Source organism: Carex rostrata, chromosome 11 (genome assembly GCF_964058835.1).
Source record: "Carex rostrata chromosome 11, lpCarRost1.2, whole genome shotgun sequence".
Classification (NCBI taxonomy): Eukaryota; Viridiplantae; Streptophyta; class Magnoliopsida; order Poales; family Cyperaceae; genus Carex; species Carex rostrata.
Genome location: NC_135928.1, coordinates 10,077,955 through 10,096,901, shown reverse-complemented (window position 1 = coordinate 10,096,901; position 18,947 = coordinate 10,077,955). Strand labels below are relative to the sequence as shown.

The 18,947-nt window shown below is 32.1% G+C and overlaps 1 protein-coding gene across 1 annotated transcript; it reads right to left on the bottom strand.

The window, feature by feature from the left end:
- Positions 1-219: 219 nt before the first annotated feature.
- On the bottom strand, positions 220-11,899 carry LOC144561411 (beta-glucosidase 18-like). The gene is made up of 11 exons (XM_078310374.1): positions 11,699-11,899; positions 5,008-5,074; positions 4,524-4,582; positions 4,177-4,284; positions 3,763-3,833; positions 3,244-3,496; positions 2,926-3,041; positions 2,061-2,310; positions 1,376-1,478; positions 1,189-1,297; positions 220-706 (listed from the first exon to the last, which is right to left on the bottom strand). The coding sequence occupies exons 1-11, from the start codon at positions 11,831-11,833 to the stop codon at positions 517-519; spliced, it is 1,461 nt and encodes a 486-aa protein (XP_078166500.1). The 5' UTR covers positions 11,834-11,899; the 3' UTR covers positions 220-516.
- Positions 11,900-18,947: the final 7,048 nt, after the last annotated feature.

Below are 18,947 nucleotides of genomic sequence, written 5' to 3'. Positions count from 1 at the left end.
TTGTCAACTGTATAAACATACAAGTTCAGTCAAAATTGTCGAACATATGTGTTCAGAAAATAGACATAATATTATAAAACATAAAAAAAATTTAAAAATCAGAATACACAGTAAATATTCATGCAGAAAAATCTGGGTTGTGCTAAAATTGTACTGTTAACTTGTGTTGAGCATTGAGATTTCTAATTACAGAAGCATTCTAAATAAGGAGGCATATATACCCATATGTTAATAATTACACTGTACATATGTTATTTCCCATATGTTCATAATTACACTGTACATAGATGATAAAAAATAAAAAATAAAAAAACCAAGCAAGTCCATTTACAAAATAGCATCCAACTATAAATCTCATTATTCTTTTTTTTAATGTAAGGTTTGCCTCATATGGAAAAAAATCCTTATTGGCTTATTCAAAAGAGGTAGCTAATTTTTAAAATTCATTTGCCTCTTTTTTTTTTTTATCTAAAAGAACTGTAATTTTGAAATTACATACAATTGTTTTACTATAATTTAATCTGCTTTCAACAGTGAATCTGACCCTTGAAGAAACTCTTTGTACCACATGGCAGATAGCTTAGGTGTCCTTGCTTGTGTGGTGAAGTCAACATGGTAAAGCCCAAATCTGAGAGTATAGCCATAGAGCCACTCAAAGTTGTCCATTATGGACCATATGAAGTAGCCTCTTACATCTGCTCCATTCCTATATAAACAAAGGTAAACTAATAAGTTCACTATATTAAGAGGGCTCACATTTATTAATTTCAAGAATTAATTAAGTTGCAACTAACATAATAATAATAATATTCAAAGCCTTTTATTACCAAACAAGTTCAGGTAGGCTAGAAATGAAATCCAACTAAAATCAGCAACAATTTGTGAGGGTTTCATTTCCATAAAGAGGTTTTTTTTACCGCTCGCTCGCCAAACCAATTACGAACTCTCCTCCTTTTTCTAACTTGGAACATGCTGTGTAGAAACTACACCTAAACCTCAAACCCTGAAACCTAAACCCCTAAACCCTAACATAGTACATAAAAAAGATATATGACATAAAAAAGTACATATAAAAACTAAAATGTATTAGGATTGTTGACATTAGGAAAAGAGACTTAATTAATTTGTAGCAAAAATCAATACCCTAACTCTTTAATGTAACTAATTAAGTGCAGAGATATGTTTTACCGGATGGTTTTAAGCAGCATTCCAAGATACTTGTTCAGATAATCCACCCGGTCCAAGTCATTGACGAAATCCTTCACCGTGGTGTAGTTGCTTACGCCTTGTGCATAACCTTGTTTAGGAAAATTGTAAGACCCATGATGACTTGAAAAGGAGTAGAAAGGTCATAAATATGATATATATGATGTACCATTTTCAGTGAGAAACATAGGCATGTTGTTGTATCTTTCCTTGATGTAATTGACCATCATTTCTAGACCATGAGGAACAACATAGAATGTTGGCATTGCAGTCTGTAAAAACATGAAAAATATGAAGTTTGAATTAGGAGGCCCCCCTATATATGATTACTAGAACCCGACCAAATATGAATTGGATCTGAACAGACCCAGTACCACAATGGACTGGGTATGGTTCAAATTATTAATTTTCCAGCAGGACCAACAGATCAGATAGTGGCACTAAAGAGTAATTTTTCAAATATCCACCCCATTTGCCTTGAAAGAAAATGTGCATGGCCGGGCTTCATTACCCATATACCCAGACACCTCAATATTTGTGTTATAATTACCCATATACCCAGAACAGAAATTTAATTAAAATGTGTGCATGCGCAAAATTTCAGAACAACCAAATTCAGAGGATATGCAACTATACTGGACCTGATATACTATCAACTCAACTTGTTCAATCAAATTGGCAAAACAACAGAAGGTCCTAAAACTTTGTTGACCTAAAAATTAACACCTACACAAACAGACACACCTTAACTAATTCTTCATTTCAATCAAGAGCCTGAGGTTCTGGGTGAAGCTATTAACATAAAATTGTCAGATGAAATCAGAGAAACCACATTATTTGCATTTTGCACTTACAGGGGTTCCAATGGGGATGCCATTTCTCTCGCCTGTAGTGTATGTAAAGGCATTTCCATTAAAATCCGCTACCTCGCAGGGAGAATACAAGCAGTCCCTCACATATAGAGTAGTGTAGTGGTTTACACCAATGAAGTCCATCTTGTACCTTAGTTTTTTCTTATCCTTAGATGAGAATATTGGCAGATTGGAGCCTAATATTTGCCGCATTTCTGAAGGGTAATCTCCAAAAATGATTGGATCGAGAAACCTGTACTCAGTAAGAGAGTAAAATCAGACAAATATATGGTGTTCTTTGAAATTTTCAAATTTTATTATGATATTCTCTATGTTGGTCATGTTTTAAAGGATAATGTTATGACCGAATGTATAACTATCTTATTAACATCATATGTCAAAATCTAATTTTCTATTTGAATTGATACTATAGTAAAAAGTTTCTGAAATCAACTGCGATAAAAATTCTATACAGACATGGACATATATGCATTTATATACAACTAATTAATTTGCCAATAAAATGTTCGATAGAAAATATAACATCTTAAACAAACAAGTATAGTAAGTCAATACGAACTTTGTAGTGAGTAATACAAATCAAATGAACTTTGCTGTAGAGAATTATATAGAATAAGTTCCTCTTTTTCAGTAATTACAGAGTTAACCAGCAGTACCACAATACTGCAGCCTTTTGTTTTTCAAATTAGAGCTATGCAGCAGTTTGAGTTCCCTATATGTGAACCTAGTTCATTGTGGTACTATATTAAAAAAGAATTTTACTTTAGTTTAATATCGTACATTATTATTTTTCTAATTAATTTAAATTTTTGATGAAAATTAATCATTATGATTTGTCTCAAATTACCATGGCACATCAAATGCAAGAAGTCGCTTAGTGGCCACCCAATCATTTGTCAAGTTCCTTAGCGGTTCATACCAGGTTGCAGACATTACAATACCAATTCTACCACCTTGTTTTGCCTATGAATTTAACATACATTAATCAATTTTATGTAAAGCACCAGAATCAGAATACACATATACCTGATATTGATTTAATACTATGTAAATCAATCAAGCATACTTGAATTTCATTGAACTTCATGCAATGATGCAAAGCATCAGAGTTGCTGACTGGTAAAGTACCAAGATCCACGACTTTACATAATATGCATCTACATACCTGATATTTTTTCTTATATATTTGAACCGCAATTCCATGTGATAGTATGACATTATGAGCAGCAACATATGGTTCCACAGATGAATTTCCGCTGAGGCACTCACCAAATGGTGCTGAACAGTGAAGAGGGGGATATGTACCAACCAAATATCCCCTTTTAATCATGACATTGGGCTCATTAAATGTTGCCCAGTATTTCACTCGGTCGCCAAATTCTCTGAAACATACTTCTGCAAAGTACCCAAAATCCTTCCTGTAAACCAAAAAAAATTGAGTAACATTTTATTTGTTTTCTTTTTTGTGATCACTTGTGTTTTTTCTTGTAGAAATAAGGATTACTTATGTGCCTTGTTTTGGTGGTTTCTATTCATTAGCTCTATTTTTACGAGTATGTAAGCAAGCAAGCAAAGACAAATTGGCTTAATGCATCATGCTCTGTAATTTATCCAGTTCACGACATAAAATAAAACTAAACAAAAATAAAAAAAGAAATAAAAAAGAAAAAAAAAATATTTGTACTGAATCTCTGGATTAAGCCATCCTCCATATTTGTACTTTATGCATAGTGTCTGGTTTTTTGCTCTGTGGACCTAGCTACCTTATTTAATCTGTGTTTTTCAACTTTTTTAGGGTGAATTTCTTGGAATCACGAACTTCACCTCAGAAAAGTTAACAAACTTGATTTATTCAACTTAAGTCACTGAACTTTGATAGTTATTCAAATTTAGTCACTTCACGAATATCTCGGTTTAACTCTTTTCCCTTCTTTTATCTTTTCCTGATCTTTCAAGTGTCCTTTTAGTTTAATTATTGAAGCACCAATTGTCAAATGCTTTAAGGCAATCAAAGGTTTATCCATTTACCATGAAAATTTAGTTCTCAACTAATATCTGGTACTATTTATTTTACCTGCTAGAGAGATATAGAAATTTAAAATAAATCAGCCAAAAATAATACTAGCTTACCAGCAAGAATTCTGGACCAAGAAATTGAGAATCGATAAGAATTGACCCCAAGAGAATGCATCAACTCGATATCATCCTATAAAAAATCAACATCGAATTCTATTTCAATTACATCGATGAAATTATGTAAATGATATGAAAAATATAACAACTATCGAAAAAATATATTCTTCCCATTATATTCTACAAGTGTATTAAAAAGATGTATTCTGCACCAAAATTTCAGGACTGAGTTAGACATTTGAGAATTATTGGAATTATTTGTGAAGAATATTATTTTTGGTTCCTTTACTTTTCAGTTTTTTCTCAACTCACCATGTAGAGATGGTAGTGGTCATCCGCAATATCTCCATTGCTACTATCGTCAATTTTTCCTAATTCAAAAGAAATAAAAAGTTGCTTATATTACAAATCACTTGTTATTACAAAACCGAAAAACCTTATGGTTTCAGTAGATACAAGAGGGGTCTTATATGCTTGTTTTTCACATCTTGAAAAGAAACAACTGATGTCTTATAATGGTTTTTTTCAATCCTGGCCCCATTTTTGGGAACTGATGTTGAAATGTATGATCCAAATTGCAAGATCCAAAACTCTGAACTATTCTGCTGCTATTCATTGATGAATAGAAACAATCACCCTATATATATATATATATGAGATATCATGGGAATTGATATTTCCACAAGTACTGGCTTAATTATTCTTTACAACCCTGATCTGTTAATTCAACAGTTGCTTAATCCATTGTTTATGCAACTGATGACTTAATTATTCTTTGGAATTGATAAAAACAAACCCGGTATATGGGACAAAACATCCCAATTGCTTAGTTCTTTGTTTCCTTGCAAATAAGCACCTTCAATCTGCGAATGAAAAAAGCAAAGGCTGACTACACATGTATATTTGTACTAAAATATACAAAATATTGTCTTGCAAAATTATTTGAAATATTTGTAGTTTTTAATTAAATAGTACATTTATTAGATATGTCAACAGTTGAGACAGATTAATTAATAATATTTAATACTAACGGTTCCAAAATATTACGTGTACTGGGCCAGAAGGTATTTGGCAGTGGTTAGGTTTCGCTATCAGAATTAATTGACATAATTATGTAAACTATCCTATTCATGTAGGAGAACAATTTGGTACCTACCAACCAAAATCTGGACCGAATTTTTTAAATATCGAAATAGGGGATAGTTTTTTATTTTTGTCGAGAAATAGGTAGAACGAGTTCGTTTATCTCGTCCAGCGGACGGGACTAATTATCCCGTCCGACTTAATTTAATTAATAATCAAATTAATCAAACTCAGAGGAGAGGAAAGAAAAAACTGGACGGTATAATCTGACCTGTTCGGAGTAAAAAATATATATATATATGGAACGATATGGTTAAACCCGTCCGGGCTCTGAGGTAAAAAAAAAAAAAAGACGGATTAAGGGATCCCGTCCCCAGCGAAAATACCCGGATAAAAAGGATCAATGAAAACACACGTTCAACTAATCCTCAACAGCTAACTATACTATAATTATAGTATAGTAGTGCACTTGAAATGAAAGATGCCAAAATGAATTTTTCTTTTTAAAAAAAGGAGCACGCCATTCCTCGTTATCAGAAGCATACTGGTGCAGCATTAGATCAAGTCAATATATATATATATATATATATATATAGAGGAGGGTTCAAATGCATCCAAATTTTTGTGCACTCAAATGCATCCTATCTTTCAAATTCTTTTTCTCCATTTTCAAAGTCCGAATAGTCAATCCGAACCGTTAGATGCGATCTATATATTAAGATGTGGTTGGAGACCAAATTTTACATTTTTTGGAATTTTTTTACTATTTATTAAGCCACTTTGAAAATCGCTGATTTTACATTTTCTGGACCATTGGATCAGCGATTTTCAAAGTGTTTAATAAATAGTAAAAAAATTCCAAAAAAATGTAAAATTTGGTCTCCAAGCACATCTTAATATATAGATCGCATCTAACGGTTCGGATTGACTATTCGGACTTTGAAAACGGAGAAAAAGGATTTGAAAGATAGAGTACATTTGGGTGCACAAAAATTTGGGTGCATTTGAACCCTCCTCATATATATATATATCTATGTTGCATGGATACGGGTACGGGTATCGTGTCGGACACGACACGGGTACGGCGATACGGCAATTCTCAAAAATAGAGGATACGACACGGCTATTATATATATTATTTTTCTATTTTAATTATGATATTTAGATTAATATTAAATTTAAACTAAACTTGTACAAAGACTTACTCAAGTATGAATTAAATACCATACCTACTATAATGTAACACATAACATAGTCTATTACAGTGAGAAAGTATTTTGGCTCTTAACAGGAAAGCTTGGGTTCGAATCACGCCCAGAGCAAAAAATAGTCTAATTATTACTTTGTTGGCGGGGTGTATTGGACCAGGTCCAGGAGAAAAAAATAATTATATATGCTGTGAAAGCTTAGGACAGGACTCCATGAGCAATCTGCGGAGATAAAAAAAAAATTAGAAGTGTCCCGACCGTGTCCAACCGTATCAGCGCATTCAACGAGGTGTCGGAGACTGTATCAAGAGGGTAGGGACGCGCCAGCTCATCTGACACGCCAGCTGGCGTACCTGACACGTATCGTGGCCGTGTCAGAGGAGTGTCGGTGTCGGATACGTGTCGGACACGGGTACGGTGACCTTCTAGGAGTGTCAGGGTAGCATAGATATATATATACACACACCAGTGGTTTAAATAACGGTATGCGGTTGTCAGACGGACAGAGTACCGTCAAGCGATTAATTGGTATGTGGCCAATTAATCAGAATTATGCGGACAATTTAACGTTTTTATTAAATTTATTTATATATATCATAATTTATTAAAAATAATTTATTTAACTCATTAAACTTATCAAATAAACTTAATTTAACTTAATTTAACTTAATTTCATTATTATAACATGACATTGCACTTTTTTTTTTAACGCACAAGCACTTTACATGTGTCAGTAACACATTTATTTAATGAAAAAATAAATTCAAGAGTTAAAACTTTTTTCAAATACTAATAACATATTATGTGAAAGAAATGAAGCATTCCAACATAAAATCACTAAATTTAGTTTATAATAATAACTTAGTTTCATAAATGAATATGTCGTACTAATTGAAAAAATTACATCAGTAATTAGTAAGAAAAATATATGATAAATAAATAGAAGAAGAATTAATAAATTTTAAAGTAAGTAAGAAGAAAAAACATATACAAAAAATATTGAATGTATGTCCAAGCATAAACAAAACCGCAATACATGATTTATAAAACTTATTATCACACACTATCACATAAAAAAAATCAATGTGAAAAAAATTACTGAAATAAATTAGAATAAACTGCAATAAACGGGAATAATCGGTCGATTAATCAGTAAAACGGCCGATTAATCGGGAAAAACAGCCGATTAAACGTTTTTCACCGCAAACATGCCTCCGTTAAAGATATGCGTGACGGTTTGGCCACCGTCACCGATTAATCAGCCGACACTAACAGCCTTTGAATGTACATACTTAAATAGTACATAAACAAAGATTTGCACTGGTATATATATATCTGAATGCATTTGTTAATTAAGCATATATAAACCGTGTATTATAAAACTATTGATGCTTGACTTGTTACCATACAAGTAAAAATAAAATATATTATAAATGATCCATTAATCAAGGTAATAAGGTCATCTGGTTATAAATCAAGGATTGACTAACCACAAAGTCAATATAATGAATGTCTCCAAACGAAGTGCAGCTGTTACATAAGTTGAAATCGGCACCAGGCTAATTAAATTAATGTATAAATTAAATGGTACTTAAAAAGTATTTGTTGTCGCAGATTATTATTTGGATATGCCTTAACCGCATTTTTTTTTCTTACCCCGGAGTCCGGACGGGTTTAACCATACCGTCTCATTTTTTTTTTTAAACCCCAGGCGGGTTGGATTATACCGTTCGGATTTTTTTTTTCTTTTCTCTCCGCTGAGTTTAATTAATTTGATTGTTAATTAAATTAAGTTGGACGGTATAATTAGTCCCGTCCGCTGGACGAAGTAAACGGACCTGGTCTACTTATTTTTCGACAAAAATCAAAAGCTATCCCCTATTTCGATATTTTATTTATTTATTTTCTATTAATAAAAAATTCGGAAATCTGGACCATCTGTTCAAGATTCGGACCAATTATGTCCAGATGAAATGCACGAGGCCTCTTTAATATTCGTGCAGATTATGATCAGATGGTCAGAATCTAAACAGAAATATTATATTCACCTATGTTTAGGTCTTTTATTATACCACTTCAGTACTATAGTCCACAACAATATTTAAGAATAAACTTGGACTAAATAACTACTTTTAGCTAGAGACAAATCTTGGGAATGGCAGCACAAGCTCCCTAATAGCATTTAAAAAAAAAAAAAAAACACCCCCAAAATAGGAGAATTCCACGTTTACCTGAATCGCCAAGTTAATCTGCAACTCATTTATGGGAATGGTGCATATTGGATTAGCGGCTCCCAAAAGTCCAAAAAATACATTGTAATATTGAATATATTATAGTTTTAAGAGAACTCTAAGCCAATCTGGGACCTCTCATAAATAGACTGCAGATTGGCTTAGCGATTCACTTAAATGTTGAATTCTCCTATTTTGAAAGTGTTTTGATTTATTTATTTTTTTTAAAAGGGTATAAATAAAAATTTCGGACATGCTCCTGCGAACATTATTGGAACTTATCAGATAACATCCGTGAATGTTTCATGTCATATTTTTTTTTATATAATTTAAATTAATATTGGATATGTTTCTATACCCGTGCCCTTGATAGAAATGCTTACAAGATCACGCTAAATATTTTTGTATATGTCAATATCAAGTCATAAAGCATGCTAAACATTTTGGGAGCACCTAGCTATTCCCCCCGCAACAATCTCTCATTTATCCCCCAGTCATTAATTATTTGAATAACTACTAACTACCTAGGGGCACTTACTATTTGGGGACCATCTAATATTTGAAAGATTTTACAACTGGCGCGCGCAAGTATTTATCTATAATGCATTAAGTATTTATCTATAACACGTCAAGTATTCATATCTAAGATATCAAGTATTTAAAAAAAAACTGGACACGTTTTTAGAGGTGGTTTTTTTTTCTCCGTTCAATGTAATCAATATTTCTAACGATCAGTGAGAAATTTTGCAAATCTAAAACCACGAATGTTTTCTATATAATTTTATCTTTCAAATGAGATCCATGATTACATACTTTCGAGTTGTCCGTTGCACAAGTATTCATCATCATCGAGAAAGCATTCATCCTCATTGTGCAAGTACAAATATATAAACTTAACACATCACTCATCCATCTTTTACACGTTTTTAGAGGTGATTTCTTTTTCTCCGTTCAATCTAACCAATATTTCTGACGATCTGTGAGGAATTTTGCAAATTTAAAACCACAAATGTTTTTTACACAATTTTATCTTTTAAATGAGATTCATGATGACATACTTTCGAGTTGTCCGTTGCACAAATATTCATATCTCATCACGCAAATATTCATATCTCATCTTGAAAGTATTCATCCTCGTCGTGCAAATATAAATACAAAAACTGGACACATCACTCATCCATCTTTTACACGTTTTTAGAGATGATTTTTTCTTCTTTGTTTAATTTAAACAATATTTCTGACGATTAATTTGTGAGGAATTTTGCAAATCTAAAATCACGAATGTTTTCTACACAATTTTTATCTTTCAAATGAGATACATGATGACATACTTTCGAGTTATCCGTTGCACAAGTATTCATATCTTGTCATGCAAATATTCATACTTAAGATATTAAGTATTCATTCATACACATTGAAATATTCATTCGTATACCTCTATTTTTTTACAAAATTTTTTTATATCATTTCTTAGTACACAGCGGCTTAATTCATCATTAATAAAGCTTTCTTCTTTGCAAATAACTCTATACTTTATGAGGAAACAAAACATAGACATGAAAGGGATTAATTGCATCCACAGATACAAAATTTTTTTGATACGGTCGACAGTGGTGGATTTGACCCGGCACAGGCGTGCTCAAGTATTCATTCATACACGTTGAAGTATTCATTCATACACGTTGAAGTATTCATTCATACATGTTGAAGTATTCAATCCCGGCAGAGGCGTACTTGATTGAGATGGAGTGACCGATGATCTCCGACAGAACGTCCGTTGGAGCAGGAGCTGCAGGCATAGATGGAAAAAATAGAGGCGGAGGCAGAAGTGGAGGTACGAGAGGGAGGGAGCTTATCGTATTTACTATTTCGAGATGGGAGATGGAGAGAGCTTATCGATGGAAAAACGGAGGCGGAGACGGAGGTGGGAGAGGGAGGTAGAGGCAGAGGTGGGAGAGAAAGGCGGAGGCATAGGTGGGAGAGGGAGGCGGAGGTGGAGGTGGAAGAGGGAGGTGGGAGAAAAAGATGGATGTGGAAAAGGAAGATGGATGTGGAAGAAGAAGAGGGAAAGAGGAAAGAAATAAAAGGTTGTTAGAAATGTTAGTTATAGTTAAAATAGAAAGTTAGTTAGTTGGAAGATGAATGAGGGATGGATAAGAGGGAGATATTATAATTACCCAAATATTTTTTGTACATATCAATATCAAGTAATAAAGACATGCTAAATATTATATTATATGTCAATATCAAGCCGTATGCTAAATATTATATTATATATATGTCAATATCAAGCCGTATGCTAAATATTATATTATAGGCACTAGGGTAAGCATCTTGTACTTGAAGCACTTCTTAGGATTAGGGAAGAAAGTAATAATAGATCCGGACCATATCTGATCGGAGAGCAAGGAGAAAAGAAAGAGAGAGAGGGAGAGGAGGGAGAGGGAGAGGAGGAAACTGTAGTAGCGCGAGTTTGATCGGAGAGCTAAAGGTAGATGAGAGACTCGATCTGATCTCATCGTTTCAAAAATTGAAAATAAACGATCGGGGAAGGAGAGGTTTAAATAGGCATGCGAGCCCGTTAGAAGGTGGTCTAACGGTGGGGAGCGAAGATAGTTATAGACAGTTAAATTGAGAGTGGATAATGTTTGTGGACAGATGGTGGACAAAACATGATGGATAAGAACCTTTTCTCGTTTTTTTTATTTAATTAGATGCTCTTCTTCTTAATACCAAATGTGGATAATCATATAATTGCCTAACTCCATTTTTGGTCTTAGTAGCAAATATTGGAAATTTGAAATGCAATTGGTAATTGCTCTGTATTTTTTCTTTTAAGTGATGCAATTGCTCTGTTAGGGCGAAACGCATGGATGTTATGTGGCTCTACCTATATGATCTTATATGTTGCTTATGATTCTTGCAATCTTTTCAAAAAGAAAGAGAGGAGAGAGGGAGAGAGAACCTGATAAGAAGAGGTGGCAGTGCCAAAGAGGAAGGAATCAGGGAAGTCGCTTCGGTCGAATCCCTCGACAAGCAAGGAGAGGAAGCAGAGAAGATAAAAGGCTGCGGCCATGAAGGTTTTCTTCTTCATCCCCATAATCTCTGCACTTTAACCAAATGTAGATCGATCACTTGCGCTTTTTCATGGATAATTGAGAATTGATACCTTTTAGGTGGGTGGCTTCCCAATCGTTTTGTACAATAGATTAGAACAAGTGGCTTCGTACTTGTAGAATATTTATATATATGGAGCACCGATATGAATTTTTGTTCTCTCCATTTGTAAGTCACTGGAAACCACCAGTCACCATTCGGAGAATTAGAATGCAGGAGTGGAATGCACGGAAATATTGAAGGAGCATTTGGAGAATTTTTTTTTTATGAATAATTATATGAATTCCTCCACTCTCATCTTCCATCATCCCCCATTTCTTAAAGAATAATCATTTATGTACCCGCACTACAGTATCCGCACTACAGTACCAGCATTTAGAGGAATAATGTATTATGGTCCCCACTAATTATATTGTGTCCACTAATTATTATTCTTAAAAGATCTTATATAGTCTCAACTAATTATTATTCTAAAATTCCAGCAGCACCCTTTCAAAGCCTCGGCACTAATTCTGCGTCAATATTTCTCTAACAAAAATAGTTGACCTCATAAAAATAAATACTTCAGTGCATAGATATAAATATTTTCAATACTTAGATATTAATATTTTTAGTGTCATATGTAAAAAGAGGAGGGATCTAATTACAACATTATGGCAGTTTAGATCCCCACAAGCAGTTATGTAAAAATTACAACATTGTTTACTATATAGATATAAATACTTGTGTTCTTTAAACTATATGTTTCAAAATTTGACTATTAATATTAAAAAAAAAGTTATAGATCTGAAACGATTGCAGTCCCCACACGTAATTATGGCAGTTTAGGTGCGAGTACGACGTCAGAAATTTCAAAAAAAGGTGCGGGTACGATTATTTAAAAATAATTAATTTATCATTTACATTGTTTACTATATAGATATAAATACTTGTGTTCTTTGAACTATATACTTCAAGTTTGGAATATTAATATTTTAAAATAAAGTTACAGATCTAGAACAGTTGCGGTCCCCACAAGTAATTATGGCAGTTTAGGTGCCGGTACGACATCATAAATTTCAAAAAAAAGTGCGGGTACGATTATTTAAAAATAATTAATTTATCATTTACATTGTTTACTATATATATATAAATACTTGTGTTCTTTGGACTACATACTTTAAAATTTGACTATTAATATTAAAAAAAAAGTTACAGATCTGAAGTGCAGTTATGGCAGTTTGGTCCCCACAAACAGTTATGGCAGTTTAGGTGTGGGTACTGTAGCGCGGGTACTCATATCAGTTTCCTTTCTTAAACCCTCCATACACGTTTTTAAAGGTGTATTTTTTTTTCTTTTTTCAATGTCGTCCACATTTCTCACGATCTATGAGGAATTTTGTGAATCTAAAACCACGAACGTATTCTACGCAATTTTATCTTTCAAATGAGATCTATGATGACATATTTTCGGGCTCATCATCACACAAGTATTTATACTTCATCGTGCAAGTATTTATACCTATACTTGTAAGTATTTATCTTCCCCAATCGTGTTTAACTTCTATAAACTAACTTAACTAACTAGTTTAATTAAATTTATTCAAAACAATGTGCTATTCCAAGTTTAATTAAATTCATAGGTATAAAATACTTGAAAGATAATTAATTAATACTTGCAAACTAAGATATTAATACTTACATGTCTAACTTGATATGATTATATGGGAGACCACTCAAACTACATAGGGAGAAAAATCATATACATTTTTTAGGTGGTTTTTTTTTTCAATGTCGTCCACATTTCTCACGATTTATGAGGAATTTTGAGAATCTAAAACCACGAACGTATTCTACGCAATTTTATCTTTCAAATTAGATTCATGATAACATACTTTCGGGCTCATCGCCACACAAGTATTTATACCTCATCGTGCAAGTATTTATACCTATGCTTGTAAGTATTTATCTTCCCCAATCGTGGACCCCGCATCTCCGCATCAACCTTCCCCAATCATCCATGCGTCAACCTTTCTCTAACAAAAATAGTTGACCACATAGATATAAATACTTCAATGCATATGTATAAATACTTATAATACTTGATATTAATACTTGTGTGACGACGAGCTCGAAAGTATGTCATCATGGATCTCATTTGAAAGATAAAATTGCGTAGAAGACGTTCGCGGTTTTAGATTCGCAAAATTCCTTATAGATCATGAGAAATGTGGACGAGATTGAACAAATAAAATTGGGGGGATAATGGGAGGATAAGAGTGGGGGGGGGGGGGGGGGGAGGGGCAATTATCATGGCCCTTTAGAAATATAGTTCATCGAATAGTAGTTAATACTGCTACAACCAGTGGTAAATACTTTTATTCTTCATAATAAATATTTAATGATTATTATTTTATTTACTGGTCCCCCCATGATTGTTTTTGGCAGTATGTGCGGGGATATTGTGGGGATGAGCTTGCGGAGACAATTATCAGCTCCCTTTTTTTTATAAACCATAATTAAAAAAAAAAATTATCAAACCAACATGATTATTTTTTTTTTACAAAAGTCATAAGAATTGAAATGTCATTTCAGTCCCGAATTTTTAATTTTTTTTATCAAAATGACAATTCTGTCCTAAATATTTTCACAATTTTTCAGTGTATTTTTTTTTCTCAAAATCTATGAAAATGGATCATACTAAAATGACAATTTGGTCCAAAAAAAAGGGACCGAAATGACATCTCAGTTCTTACATTTTTTTGTAAAAAATAAAGTAATCAAGTTGGTTTGGTACAAATTATTTCTTTATTTATGGTTTCTAATAAAAATTCGCATTTGGAGGATCCTCTTAAAGTCAGACGTAACTCAACTTTTCAGTGTAGATGAGAACTGTTAGATTAAAATTCAGATCAATTCGATCTGAAATGGAGTTGTTATTTAAAAAAAATAATAATGGGGACCATACTTCAAATTTTAATCTATTATTTGTAAAATGGAGGTCATATTGAGTGATTGTTATTAAATACTAGTTAAGTGTCCGTGCGTTGCAATGGAATTGAAATATTATTTTGATTTCTTTTTTTAGATGTGATTAATATTTATTTGATTTTGTAATAATGTATTAATCAATAAATTCAATCGAGGTGTTAATAGATGGAAACACAAATAACCACATTAAACAGGGCCACGGAAGATCCGGGAATATATCCCCTGAGATATCCCAACTTTTGCTTATTCTGCGAGATATGAGTGCGTATCCTCTGAGATATCTCATATTTTGCATGACCGACGTGTCCGGTTCCTATTCGGAGATAGCATGGGAGTGAGTTTTATTTGAGCTTTGAGAGTTGTGCAGAACGTACTTGAACTTTTGAGATTTTTTAAAAGTCACGCACCATATGAGATATCTCAGAGGATGCGAATTCGTGAGATATCCCAACTTTTGCGTGACACGTGTCCGGTGCCTATTGGGAGTGCTGTATCATGTGAGATATCCCAACTTTTGCGTGACGCGTGTCCGGTGCCTATTCGGGGTGCTGTAGGGGTCAGTATTATGTGTGTTTTGAGATTCGTGTGGAGCGTATTTAAACGGTTGGGAAAACGCGTGGAGTGTATCCGGTGCCTATTCGTGTGGAGCATATCCGGTGCCTATTCGGTTGGGAAAACGCGTAGACTGCGTGGAAAGACGGGAAAACGTGTGGACACTTTATTGAATTACTATGCGGCTTTTCATGTGATGGATACATCTTTAATTAAATTTAGATTTCTACACGCTTGACTACATGAAACAAATGTATAAAATCAAACTCATTTATTAAAGGCTGAGATTAAGATCAGTTTTGATGAGTGGCTGAGATCTCTTGAATGAACGGCTCAGATCTTGTTTGGACAAATAGAGGGTTGGATCCCAAAAGAATATGCATGATATTAGTAGTCCTGATATTGGAGTCAATTTTGAATTATCTTTCAAAATTTATTTTTTATATAAAAAAAACCTTCACAAAAGCTACAAAGTCGTGAGGGAAAATCGAACTCTTGACCTTTGAATAACTAACAATCTTAAGATTTTTTTTTTTCCTAGCTAACTGTGTTACCTCCCCTTTCATCTTTCACAATTTGTCATAAAACATGAACTTATAAAATAAATTTGAGTTAAATGACCCAATTATCGTTTGAGTACATCTGCCCTCTAAATAAAATTATAAGAACAAATTTATTTTTCTTCAAAATTTAACTGTGTATAAATAAAAATATCTGATAAAAAAACTAGAAGTAGAACAAAAAAATATATATATTAAAGATAAATTATATTAGGATTAATGAATTAAAATTTACAAGTAACATTAAACCTCAAAAACCAATTAAACTGAGAAGTACAAAGATACTTAATGAAAAAGGAGAAAAGATTGTTAAAAAAAAAAGAGAAAAGTTTTTGTCCTCTTCCAAGCCTTCATCTCCGAAATATTTTCCAAGTAATTCTATTCAACTCCCAATTTGTTCTCAAGTTTAAAAAAACCAAAAATATTTACTCCACTTATTTTTTTTCCTCCATCATTCTCATTAATTTTTCTAATAATATGTGATGCATTTTGTAAATCTAAAAATACAACTGTTTTTCTACTCGATTTTCTCTTTCAAATTAGATCCATGAGAAAATCTTTTGAGTTATATTTGAGTATTTTTTTTTTCTTAGAGATATGTGATGTATAAAACTTGATATACTAGGTTTAAAGACTTACACACATAAGTTTTAAGGCTTCATATGCTATTTATAAAGACTGCACTTTGATAAGTTACTTGTAAGGTTTAAAGTCTTGACACAAGTATTTTAAAGAGTTGTAGAGAGATATTTAAAGATTTGAGAAACAAAATTTAAAATATATGTGAAATTTTTACTTAAAAAAAAATATCGACACGAATATAACTCAAAAATATTTTATTATAGATCTTATTTGAAAAAAAAAATCAAATAGAAGGTGTTCGTAGTTTTAGATTCACAAACTTCATCACAGATCATTAGAAAAATTGATAAGAATAATTTAAAGAAAAAAAAATGGATAAAAGAAAACTTTCTTTTTTTAGCTTGGAGACAAATTGAGAGAAAAAATAGTTACAGGTTGAACTAATTAGGTTTTAGATTTAAAAGATTCATTAATAGTAGTTTAAAATATAGCAAACAAAATTTTGAAAGATTGGACATGAATAGTTCGGAGGCATTTAGGAAATTGTTTGGAGAGCATTTAATTCATCCAAACATTAGTATACGATCGGTTGCAAAGCAACATATATAGGTGCTTAGAAACGGAGGCGGATCTAAAGTTATTTAAAAGGTGACTAAAAAACTTTTATAATTTTATAAAATTTAATTTAATTTAATATTTTTGAAACATTTTATATATTCTAGTCCCCTCATAAATTATCATATATTCATTTGTAGTCTAGTGATCATAAGAACTTATGTACTACTAATTGTGAAGAGTTTGGATTTAATTCCCACTAATCACAATTTATATATTCTAATTTTTGACTTTTCTATTGAGATTTTCTAGTTCTGCCTTTTGCTTAAACAAATTAGAAATTCTTTCAAATACATTTCTAAGAGGCTCGGTTTATAGTTAAAAAATGGAGAGGATCATATATACTCAACTACTTGTAAGTGTCACAGTAAGATCGTTTGGATCAGTAGAATCAGGGTGTTTGACTGTTTTCAAGTTTATAGAAAAAAAACTTTATAAAAAGAAATATTTAAGATCATATATTTAAGAGCTAAATGATTATAAAAAAACTGTATTATTTTTTTTATATATTTAACTAATCTCAATTTAGCTCTTAAATATATGTTCTTCAAGTCTGTAACTCACTTTTTCATGTCAGTTAATAAATGACGTTAATAAACAAGAACAAAAATTCATGAGCGATTATAATGACTCGATCTGATCTCAATGACGTTCTCTAGACATCAAATGGGTTATTGGCACTGCATATCCATACTCTAATACCATTTTAACTGTCACACACCTCAAATCGAGTATAACAGCATGCCACGTATATTTATTAAAACAAATACGTAAGACAGTGGATCTTTATATGCATTACCAATAATACCATTTCATATTAACCACATCCCAATATTTCATACAAAATATTATCTGATTGTGAACCAGACTTTAATAAACGGTATAAGTCTAAACACATCATATGAGGGTGAGCGGAGAGTACTGAGTACTGGCAGGTATGGGTTTAGATTGGCCACCTGTGTGATAAGTTGGTGGGTCATTTGTTTGTGTTACCATACCTTATAATCTAAGTTTAAACCAAATATATCTATGTTGAGCTTCATTTGAAATTCTATAAGTTGAGATTTAATTGAATATTGTGATTGAGCATATGCATTCATTTAATATATATAAATGAACTATTAATATCAAGTTGAGAGGATTTCATTCTGGATATGGATTGATTGCAAATCCAGTGGCCTAATTGTAGCAAATTCGCACTGCGAGATAATATTTATATTATTTCTCACCCCCACCTTTTGGGTTATTTTTTGGTTTATTACACGGATACAGAGAGACAGTTCTGAATTGCATCTGACAGCATAACCACATAAAATTGGGGAGTTGGGTTGTTGAAATTGACAAGATGCAGGAGGCATTTCTAAAATATGGTTTGTTGTATTCTATCAGATAAATTTTATATGAAATATTGGGATATTGTTAATATGAAATGATGTTATTGGTAATGCATATAAAGATTTACTGCCTTACGTATATATTTTAATAAATATATGTGGCAGGCTATTATACTCGATTTGGGCGGTGACACGCAAAAAAATCTGGCATGAAAAATGTTCATTCGGGTTATTTGTGATAGTCTTTCTAATAAATCAAATTATATAATATTTCATCTATTTTTAAAGAAATATATAAAAATTCTAATATTTTAATACAAAAGATAAATAAATTATAAATATTTCTATTTAATTAAAAAAATTAAAAATGAATAACCGCAAAAAAAAATTTGAGGTTTTACAATTTCTATTTTCAAACCGCAAAATTTTTCCAAAACTGTAAATTTGTTTGCGATAACTCTATCTAAAACTGCAAAAAAAAATT

Coding starts and splice junctions, on each gene's coding strand:
- LOC144561411 (XM_078310374.1), bottom strand. CDS start 11,833: ATGGGGATGAAGAAGAAAACCTTCATGGCCGCAGCCTTTTATCTTCTC. Junction 5,075..11,698: donor CTGCCACCTCTTCTTATCAG/GTTCTCTCTCCC, acceptor TTTCATTCGCAG/ATTGAAGGTGCTTATTTGCA. Junction 4,285..4,523: donor ACCACTACCATCTCTACATG/GTGAGTTGAGAA, acceptor GATTTTTTATAG/GATGATATCGAGTTGATGCA.